At 40.1% G+C, this 11,338-nt stretch overlaps 1 protein-coding gene across 3 annotated transcripts in view; it reads left to right on the forward strand.

The window, feature by feature from the left end:
- MOSPD2 (motile sperm domain containing 2) overlaps positions 1 to 9,229 on the forward strand; it is a 54,278-nt gene extending 45,049 nt beyond the window's left edge. Inside the window, exons 14-15 of one of the 3 annotated variants that reach the window (XM_047844213.1) lie at positions 6,151 to 6,253; positions 6,825 to 8,174. In XM_047844213.1, the coding sequence (XP_047700169.1) occupies positions 6,151 to 6,253; positions 6,825 to 6,962 (241 nt within the window). In that variant the 3' untranslated portion in view covers positions 6,963 to 8,174. Of the gene's footprint in view, positions 1 to 6,150; positions 6,254 to 6,824; positions 8,175 to 8,363 lie in introns of those variants that run through there. The other 2 variants (XM_047844214.1, XM_047844215.1) reach the window with 2 other exon arrangements.
- Positions 9,230 to 11,338: the final 2,109 nt, after the last annotated feature.

Here is an 11,338-nt window from a genome sequence, read left to right on the forward strand (position 1 = left end):
TGAGAGAGGCCACCTGGACAGGGTAAATCACCAGTAGTGAAATTTCTGACAAGGCTGAAGGGACAAGACTTACATCCAAGGTAAGGGTCAGCTTTCTTTGGGAAGGAGGAAGGAACCTGGATACAGGTTAAGGCTCGGGATGGGGTTGACTTGTTTTGGGATGGAGTAAATTCCCAAGTTGTGACACCCTCCACTTTGTGTTTTTAGCCAAGTTTATTTTTGTCAAAGGCATGGCTCTGAAAAATGGAAAGGTTATATAACACTGGTATAAAAGATGGAGATTAATTTGAAGTTCTTTGCAAACAGTCCCTCAAAAGCAGGGTTTTTTCTTTTAATTAATTGCTCATAGTTTGGTTTTCTCTAAGTCAAGAGAGGATCACTTACCTCCCAGAAAGAGGGAGACTTGGTGGTTTGGTACTGAAGGCCCGAGTAAAGCACTGACTCCCACCTAGAAAGGGTGGTTTCCTTCAAATAAGTAGGAAGATCGGGTAGGTTGAACTGATTACCCTATAAAATAAACTTCCCGTAGGTTATTGAGCAGTATCTGTAATTGCTTGTGTTATTACACATGCACTAAGAAGTAGGAAGTGGGGCGCCTGGGTGGCTCTGTTGGTAAAACGCCCAACGCTTGATTTCAACTCCGGTCATGATCTCACCGGGGTTTGAGGGCTCTGCGCGGAACCTGCTGGGGATTCTCTTTCTCTCCCGCTCTCTACCCCTCCCCCATTTGCTCTCATGCTCTCTCAACATAAACATGGAAAAATAAAGTAGGAAGAGGTAGGGAAGGAAAAATAATTTTCCCTCTCCCCACCTTCAATACCATCTCCAGTGAAAGAAGAAAGACTGGGGGGAGTGGGTGTGGGAGCAGAGGAGCCAGTAATGAGAGGTTATCAGGAAAAGCACAGTAAACAAGGGTAAGGTTATTATGCAGATTTAGATGAATTCCTCTCTTCTTGAAGCCCCTGAGCCTGCCAAGGTAAGGGACCTTCCTGACCTGGTAAGGCCATCCAGAAGCCTGTAAGCAAGGTTACAGATCTATTTTTTGCAAGGGGCTTTAATGGGTCCCTAAAGTCAGTCTTAGGCCCTTAAAACTGTCTGTTCGTACCTGATTTTTTTTTTTTTTAATTTTTTTTTCCAACGTTTATTTATTTTTGGGACAGAGAGAGACAGAGCATGAATGGGGGAGGGGCAGAGAGAGGGGGAGACACAGAATTGGAAACAGGCTCCAGGCTCTGAGCCATCAGCCCAGAGCCCGACGCGGGGCTCGAACTCACGGACCGCGAGATCGTGACCTGGCTGAAGTCGGACGCTTTAACCGACTGCGCCACCCAGGCACCCCAGTTCGTACCTGATTTTTATGCAAACCATTTTCAAATAAGACATTCAAGTCAGAGCCTTAGTAATATAACCATGCTTCCAATTGTGTCCTCTTCCAAGGGGAAGAGATTCTTACTGAATTGATGTAAAAAAACAAAAAAAAACGTATTTCCATGAAAGAATACTTTGAGTTTCTGAATGCTGGAGGGACCACAGAGGGAGAAAACTTGTTTCAATTCTGCTTACAAAGGTATAGTTCTGTCAATCATAGCTTATGAGAAAAGAGTAGAATATTTCCTTAAACCTTGGAAAACAAAACATTAAAGAACCAGCAGTGTTTCAAAAAAGTCCTAAACAGTAGAATTATCAGTTCATTCACTCCCGTGTTATTAATTCTTGGTCTGCTTGAAACCAGCTTTTTTATTCTGGAAATTCTTACCAGTTCAGTTTTATGATCTTAAAGTCATCAGAAACCTGTTTTCTGGAGTACCTTGCCATGAATCTCTGAAGATGAAGCACATTTGCGAAAGGATCCGAGTAAAACAATAGCTTCTATAAATGACAGACTTAAAAATGGCCATGGTTGCAGACCTGATGAGAGTTCATTATAAGGCTTTTGACAAGGAAATTTGGTTATTTCTGTGGCATACAACATTGTAAGATAATAACTAGAATTACAAACAATAACGTTATACTAGAACATAGCCGATTTCTAGGACTTTTATACAATTTCTGGAACACTTATGTTAATAACGTATCCATACAAATACAACCTAAAGAAGGTTTAGGATTACTTATTTGACAGTGCTTCCCATGTAACTTAACATAGTAAATAAGCCTAATTTGTTCTCTCTTATAAAAAGAGCTATAAAACTAATCTTTCCATACATTCCAGAGGCCGTCTGAAAAATTCCACAAATAGTTCAAGGTCAAAAAGACTTCAGTTAGAATTTGAGTTGGGGTTTGTCAAAAATGTCAGAAAGTTTTAGACACTTGACTGAATAGAATCCTAGATCATCATGAAATAATACTTAATTATCCATTTAACCATAGTAACAATAAAATGTCAAAGGCAAATGCAGAAAGTGACATTGTTGTGAGTAAAACTTAGCTCTTTTGATCTTTAGAAGACTATTTTCCTAAGCAATCAAATACCTGATGATAAAGATAACATGAAGCACAGGAAATTATTTTGATAAAACACACAATTTTTGCTTTCTAGGCACATTACTTAAAAGCTAAAGAAAAACCTTTCACTGTCTCTTATCAGTAGCTGACTGATAGTCCAAGAAAATGTTGTCCTTTTAGCAGATGTTAACTTTTAGTTTTACATAAGTACACTATTGATATGAAAGCTTATTTTTATAACCCTCGTAACAAATTCCATCTTGGCCAGCTTGACTACACAAAGAGAAGTTTTCTTTGCTTTCTTCCCTATTCAGAAATAACCAGCTGTAATTCAGCATAAAATTACTTTTATTCCCCTTAAGAAAAATACGTGTTCCTACCTTTCCTCAGCTAAAAACACATCCTACTTTCCTTGCACGTGGAGTTAGTCGTCTCCATTATTTCTAGTAAATTACATATATGAATCAGAATTCTTAGAAACAATAATTTTTAGTGAAAATTAAGTAGTAAACAATTGTGGTCATTTAACACCAGCATTCTGTAGGTTGGCAAATTCAGGGATACATAATTTCTAGAAGCATATGCTTCCTCATGGTACAGTTTTTCAGTGTGACACGAGATATGTTTACTAACAGACTAAATATTTTTAGTTCGTCTGTAATAAGAAGCCAAAAGTAGATAAACCTGTGCTTAGTAATGTTTCAATATTTTATCTTATTTGGAAATAATTTCCTGTTTTACTTAGCAAAACTCAAGTTACCAGAGTTGAAAAGCTGTTTTTAAGTAGACAAATTCACCTAAAAACTCTTACCCAACTTACCTAAAAACGTGAACCTATTTGAATAGTAAACTCAAGTAGAAAAAAGTTGCATATCTGCATTATATCTCATATTGATAACTTTGAAGACATGCCTATTTTAATTAAACCAACACACTTGACCAGCTTTTATTTTACCTAAGATTACTCCACATCCCAGGAACTTGAAAGACACTTGGGTTAGTTTCTATATTTCTAAGAGTTTTAGGAATACTTAATTTGATAAGTGCTTATTTTTCTTTAAGCCAGTCAGATAGAGCTTTTACAAATTAATTTTGGCAATACCGTCCAGAAGTAGAAAAATATTACGCATCCATAACATATATAGACACACGGAAACATATAGACTCAGAGACTTTTGAGGTATCTAGCTCTAAAATTTTAGCCATGAATCAGGTACAATAACACAAAACTCACTAGTTTGTAAAAGAGCATTTAGGTCCAAATTGCGTTTCTGGCAGTTGGAATAAGTTTACCCTAAAGTTGTATTTCGAAGAGCTAGCTATCAGGTCCTAGAGGATAGAAAATTTTTACCTGAAAGGCACAAAGTATCAAGGTTATTTCTTTTTTTAAGCAGTTTTGGGGTACATTTGCCTATCATCAGAGGTCTTCAGTAATTACTGTTTCTATTTTCCTTCTTTGTCTTGAGCCCAGGACATTTCTGTTTCCAATGTCCTGATCTTTCACAATACTGACATGTATTTGCAGATGAGCTGGGGGTGGGGGGGTGTTGGGGGAGAGGGTGCGGGCAGGGTAGGTTTTAGGATGGGGAAGCTTAGACAAACTTTGAACTGCTTCCAGTGTTGCACTAGTGGTTTTGTAAAGATTTGCAAATCAAAGATGGTTGCTTTTAATTCCTCAAATAATTGTGTTGCAGCCTGAATGGGATCAGGGGACTGACCCACCCATCCAGCTACATTTTCTTCAGTCTGCTCTATATCAGGAAGATGATTTCCAACTAAGATGGAAAGAAAGTGATTTCTATGTTCTGGAGCTTTAGGGTTTAATGCGGCATGCCTTTAAAAAGTTTATAGAAAGTATTCAACAAAGGCCTTTGAATGCTGTCCTTTTTCTAAGTGTTTACTTCATCCTTGAACCAATTTAATTCAGGGGGAAAAACAACCTGTTCTATTGCTTCTATCAGCCCCCAGACATCAGCCTGCAGCTGATCCATTTCCTGAACGTTTGTAGGAGGGTCTGGGAGAAATTCTGGTCATGTTCCTGGTGAGGAGAGTTTCCCCCAGGAGACCATGTGGCTTATCTGATAACTACAGTATAATCATGGATAAGAAGAACAACCCTTAGCAGCCAGTCACAGTCCCTGTGAATGGGGACTGATCTTTTCACCTCTTCTCTAAATTTGGTAGGTGGTTATCTTCTGAAAGTAGAGATTGAAAACTTCATAATCTCTTCTTTCTAAGGAAGTTCCTCAGGCCAGCTGCCATACTGGGTCATGTTCTCCTTTCAATTTGGTCTTTCCAGAGCTACCAAGACCACCATTGTTTAGGATGAGAGCTCTCTAACAGTGTTTTCAGCATAGAAGCTTTAGAAATGTAAAAGATCCACCATCTGGCATTGACAAGTTGGATCTTATATTAATCTCAATAGCGACTCAAACCAACAGGCCTTTTGACGGCTTAACCATGGACCCAAGAGGCTTCCCAAAAGAGGGTGCCAACACTGAAGCCCTCAGAGAGGGAGCGTAAGAAAGCAAAGACTTTCTTCGCCACAAGTGGGGAGAACGGTGTCGTGAAAAAGGCAGCTCTGGTTCCCCACAACAATGTGCGAGGCCTCCAGTCACAGACCCTGCGCTCTGTGACACCAGGGAAGTGCTCCTGGATTGGACTTTGGCAGCACAAAGTCCCCTCACGGACTGGGGACCCAAATGACAACTGCCCTGCGAGCTGGCACGGCCGGACAGAGAGAATGCTGCCTGTCACCTTGTGTGTTGTGCATCCACCAGCCGGCAGAGACCAAAAAGAATATTCTTGCTGGTTACAAACCCAAGCTCTCAATACATAGAACGAGAGGAAAGGAAAACCCCATTTGACCGATTTTTCTTCTGCTAACCTAAATTTGGAAAGGTAGGGACAAGGTGAAATTTTTACCTCTCTCAACCTGGCACTAGTGTGAGATCTAGAAGAGCTGACTTTGGTAGGTAAGAATTTTTACCCTTCACTGGCTTCTGCCAGTTTTCCAGGATCCCATCTGTAGGTGCCTAAGTGAGTACGGTGTCCCAGCAGGGCCCATCGTAGGTTGCCAAAACGTAGGAGAGGAAAAGTAATTTTCCCTCTACCTTGCTAGGTTCTTGGCTGAGACCTCCACCCCCTGGAATAAAAGACAGATTAATAGGAGAAAAGAGAAGTTGAATAACACGTATACCTCCTGTATACACGGGACATACCCAGGGAAACAGTAAAACTCCCCCAGATGGCCCAAGACAAGATGTTGGGGCATCAGCGAGTCAGTTAGGGAAGACGGTCAGGAAAATCACAGTAAACAAGGGTAAGGTCCTTAAGCAGATTTAGATGGGTCCCTTCTAGAGATTTTGTCACCCCCTCTGGTACACAGAGGAAAACACCCTTACAAGTGTAGATTACCTTTATAAATGTCAGTGTCCCTGACGAAAGATTTTCAAAGCTTTTCTTATGTCTGCTGTTTCTCAAAAAATAGCGAGCCCAAGATAATCCTTCTGCCAGAGAGTGTATCTTGGGGTGGCAAATTCTGCTCCCCTTCCAAGATGAATACACGCTGTGCTGCTACCTTATGTGTAACTGGGAGAAGAATGAGTGCTTTCATGTCTGTTATGTAGATTTCTGTGTTTAACTCTTTTCATTTTATAGTTTATAGTTTACTTTCGCAATCCTGTTTCCTTTGCATTTCCACAGGTTAAGATGCCATATTGTTGAGAGCAGTAAACCAACCACCCTTACATTAAAAGACAATGCTTTTAACATGTCAGATAAAACCAGTGAAGATCTTTATCTACAAGTAAGTGTTCTTTCTCCCTAAAACAAAGTTGCAAATGCTAACCAACGTTAGAAATCCACTTTTTCCCCACTGACGTAGAGAGAACCTTTGGCATAGACGCGACAGAAATGCTCTTTTCTTTGTGAAGGGCAGCCAAATCGGAAATGGTGAGCGGTGAGTTACTTTTGGAGATGTGTTAACTTTTTAAAAGCTCTGGCCATTCTAATTTGGACGAGGTGTGGCGCTTTGGAGAGTATCCAAGAATTTGAGCTCATGGAAGAGGTACCATCTAAATTCGAAAAAGATTGGAGGGACTCTCTTTCTGACTCGCTGGCTTTGGTACCTGCAGAAAGTGACTGCATTGCTCCTTTTCAACTGGAAAATTAGATCTTTCCAAAACTAGAGTGAGCAGGCGCACGTCTGTTCACCAAACAGATGTGATCCCTCATTGCATTTCCTGCTCCCAGCTGTTCAGAGTAGACGGACCCTATCCTGTAAATGTTTGGATTTCTAATATTCCTAGTTGTCGTTCACATGGTTAATGTACTGTTTTACTGATATGCATCTTTCATCCTTTTTTTCTCCTCTTTAGCTCAATCGTTTACTAGAAAGCAATAGGAAGCTTGAAGACCAAGTTCAGCGGTGTATCTGGTTCCAGCAGCTGCTGCTTTCTTTAACAATGCTCTTGCTTGCTTTTGTCATGTCTTTCTTCTATTTGTTGTACACTTAAAGAAGTGGAGTTCAGTGAGAAACATGGCTCTTTCACTCATTAGTTGGAAAAAGACCCAGAACTTCATGTTACTAAAAGTTTTGCACATCTGTGCTTCCTGAAAGGAAACGTGCAACACTTAGAGGGGAACAAATACGTGTCTCGAAAATAAACTCTGTTAGAATGAGGAAACACTGGAGAAATTGAGTATAAGAGATCATAGTTATAGTTAATAAAGTCAAGGCATAGCCATTGTGTAAATTAATACTTTAGATATAATTTATTTTTTCCTTTTGATTTGAATACTTCTAAAGTTTGTTTTATTATATGTATACATTAGCTGGACTGAAAAGTAGAAGTAACAAGCTTTGTCACAGCCAAAAAATGTAATCTTTTTTTTATGACAAAATCATTATAGCTGAGCCAACTTATTAGCTTTTCTATACTATGTATATAGAACATGTATATTGAAAAAAAAACCCGTACTTAATACAGATTAATTTCTGTGAACATGACTTTGTAATTTTGAGAATTCCTTCCAGATGCTAGTCAATATTCTTTGGGTATGTGAAACAATTTAATGCCAAACCACCTTTTAGCCTTTGTTTCTTATCTGTCTTCCTTAACAGTCTGCCTTTTATTAATCTCGGACTTTTTTATGAACACTCACATTTAGACAGAATTTGGGAAACTAAGTTTGCTTGGGTTTTCTTGGTCCTCTCTTCCAGTCTTTTTTATGCAGTTTCCCATCGCTCACTGGGGCGGGACACTGACCCCCATGCTGCATTTCTTATAAGGGTCTAATCCTCCTTTTTCTAAATGACAGGAGTGAAAATTTCTTTGAAACCTTGGTTTTGAGATGCAGAGCAGAATTCATTCACATTTCAGTTTCGCGTGAAAATCGGCCACAAGAAGGAAACTTGACACAACACTGGAGTACCTATAAGCGTGGGGGGAAAAAAATCAAAACTCAAGTGTCGGTTCTCCATTTAGGAATGAAAACTAGAATTCCTAGACCAGGGCTGTTGCACTTGCTGGATACTCTGCCTTCGTCACAGTAATCCTGAGGGTGGTCCCTAAATTCCTAAAATGATACAACTTGCAGGGGCAGAGGCGGATGAAATCAGTTTGTTTTCTCGCTTATACAGCCATTTTCAGTTCTTGTCGGTTCACATGTAACTATCTGAAAGAAAACATAGTCTGCCTGTTAAATAAATGTTGAGTTTTGATTGAGCCACGTTTGGAGAACTTTTTATTCTGAAGTGTAGGGTTGGCGGCTTTCATCTTGAGAAGCTGAGGATTCCAAAGTCGAGTTGTAGAGAGTGGTGATTTCATAGAGTCCCTTCAAAATTGGCCTAGCATTAAAACCTTAAAAGGACACTGGTCTGATACTTGGTCTTAATTTGGGTTTTTCTGTTGCAGTTTGCCAACTCCAGCCGTGAAAGTGACTTCAGTACACCCTAAGTACTCCCCGTAGTTATCTCCCTGTGTGTGTGCACAGCGGTTCCCTTTCCATGTTAGATCCCCGGCTATATATAACCTAATCTCAAAGCATTTGTGTATGTTCTTTGTTCCTCAGCAAATGAATGGGGAAATCATTGGTCAGAATTGGAAGTGTATTGTCCTAACAGTGTCCCTTTAATGTTTCCTACGAAAATGACGTGGACTCACTACAATGTTCTTCCCTGATGTCTGGCCAGTTGAATTTAATAACGTATCTTGTTAACGTTTGTGTGTCTACTAAATGTGACTATGCAAGATTACTGAAAATTATAAGATCAAAGGCATCTAAACTTCTGTTCTTGTCTTAACTAATCACTTATTTACATCAGATTTTATTCTGTCTTCATTTGATTTTATCACATTTTGTGTGACTATTACTTTGAGTACTCTGATAATAATTTTATTTTTTATCTTGTCATTACCTATTCATGACCAAATTACCAAGGATCAATATTAAGATCGAGATTTTCGCTTGAGAATGGAAATCAATAGATTTTCCATGAAAACATTAATAAAATATTATTAGCTTGGTCTCAAAGTAGCCTAAAAATGCAACTGCGGTTAAACCTAGCCTCAAATTTCATAATACCATAACTGTTTTTATATCTTTCCACTAATTTTGACTGGATTTAATAGCACTTTATTGTACAATTGCAAAAAAAAAATATATTCCTAGAATTGTTGCCAGTGTAATTTCTCTAATATTCTGGTGCTTTTCATATATTTTCAGTATTTTTATTACTATATTGGTATTTTCTTTGTATAATTGATCAAAAGAACATGTTTTCTATTTTAATATGTTTTAGAAAAATAATTACATTTATGAAATAAATATCATCAGGAAAAACCTCTGGTCTCTAATTGATAAAGCATCTTAAAATCAATGTTCAGGCTCGCTCTGACCTTTTAAAGATGACATTAATTTCTTTTGTACCTGCTTTGCATTTTTATAAGGACAGTGCTGTAAGTTTCCAAAGATACAATTGTGTTATCGGGTAAACCTGTCCTTCGTATGTCCTGTTTCTCCTCAACCCGGGCCAGAGCCTGGCTACTCTTCAGTGCAGCTCTCCGTTTCCCCCAGACTCAACACTGGACTCATTGACATGACTTGGGGCTCCATCATAGAGCCTTCACTAGAGCTGCCCCACGTGAGTCAGAATTGCCCTACATCCCCTCAATCCTAGTACACCTTCCTGCCTGACAGGAACCAGCAGGAAGCAGGCTGTAGAGAGACCGTCCTACCTGGCTCATTTGTATATGGAAGGCAGTCCCTGTGACGAGGCACCCACGGGGTGAGGGTGTGCTGGGGGAGGGGCCCTGGGATTGTTGGTGTGGTCCCCTCACCACTGGATGATAACTCCCAAATGGCAGCTCCCACGCCATAAGGATGGAATGAATAGGACAGATCCATCTTCTAGATTGAAAAAGAAGTGGAAATGCAAAACGCTAAGGAGAAATTAAGAATAGAACTACAAAAACAAAATGGTGACCTACCAAGAAGCACCACATCTCCCGAGGACTGTGAGGCCATGCCCTCCTTACCTAAAAGATAGAATTCTCTAGGAAACAAGAGCTCCTGTGGGGAAAGTTCCAGCTAGGAAAAGACTGGTTACTTTACACCCATCTTCAGCCTCCTCCCCTAAGTTTTCACCAACCACTCATGGTTTCCTGACGTCAGAACAACATCAGCCCCCAGAAGCATAGGGCTCCCCTTCTCCCACTGCCCCAGAGAAACCATGCACATTGTCTCATTTATTGCATTTGAGGCAAAGGTGGTTAGGAGTGAGGGCTCTGTAGTAAGACTGTCTGGGTTCAGTTTCCCTCTCTGCCACGTGAGGATGTTACTTGGGGATGTTACTTGACCTCTTTCAGCCTGTTTTCCTGATCTCTGAGTCTGATCATCCAGGTACTCTGCCACGGGATGAGTATGAGTGGGAGGAAATAATATGGGTACAGCAGCCCTGGAGAGTCAGGCCTTGGCTTTGCTGATGTTGCCCCCACCACCTTCCATCCCAGCTTCCTAGAACTTTCCACATTTGGGACCATCTTACTGAATATCCTACCTCATTCGAAGCCAATCATCAGTTCTCTGAACTTTCCCCTGCTTTGAATTCCCACCCTTGCCTCCTTGGTACCCTACTCTTAATTCTAGTGCCCAGGTCAAGGGATAGACTTTAGAAGGCCAGTGATGTTTGGCTGTCTTGAATCCTATGGAGGAATATCCCTTCCAGTCTGATGAAGGCTTGGTCAGATGCTTCTTTCCACCATTGTTTCCACACCCCTTCAAAGCACCACACACACATGCACACAAAGAATTGATCTTGCAGTATTACACCCATAAGTTTCCCTTAAATGTGTAATAATTCAACAAAAATACCACATAGGATCTTTCACATCTTTATAATTTTGTCATTAATTACAACTGCAAAATCCCTTCTGCTGTATAAACTAACCTAATTTATGCGAGTGCTATCCCATCTTATTCACTAGCTCTGGCCCCCTCTTGAGAGGGTTACACAGGATGTGTTTGGTAGAATCTGCAAGCTCATCCAATCTGGTCCCCCCATTTTGCAGATCAGAAGACAGGGTCAGGAAGCTAAACCAACCTTACCCAGTCTAATTGACTGGTTTGAATTCACAGATGTCCCACATGTGAAAGAAAATAGGTGACAAACACAATGACAATTGTGTTAGGCACCGAATGCCAGGCATTGGGACAGTATGTCTCTATCCCAGTTGGCTTTCTTTTTCAGTGCACATGTGTATTCAAACGCTTGTAAACCAACTTAAGGGAAAGTATGTAACCAGTATCTTCAACATTTGTTCAGCCAGAAACACTCAAGATATATTCTTATGACACGTTAATGCACAAGGGCAATGGTCCAGTAATTGTG

The sequence above is a fragment of the Prionailurus viverrinus genome, chromosome X (assembly GCF_022837055.1).
Source record: "Prionailurus viverrinus isolate Anna chromosome X, UM_Priviv_1.0, whole genome shotgun sequence".
NCBI classification, from domain to species: domain Eukaryota; kingdom Metazoa; phylum Chordata; class Mammalia; order Carnivora; family Felidae; genus Prionailurus; species Prionailurus viverrinus.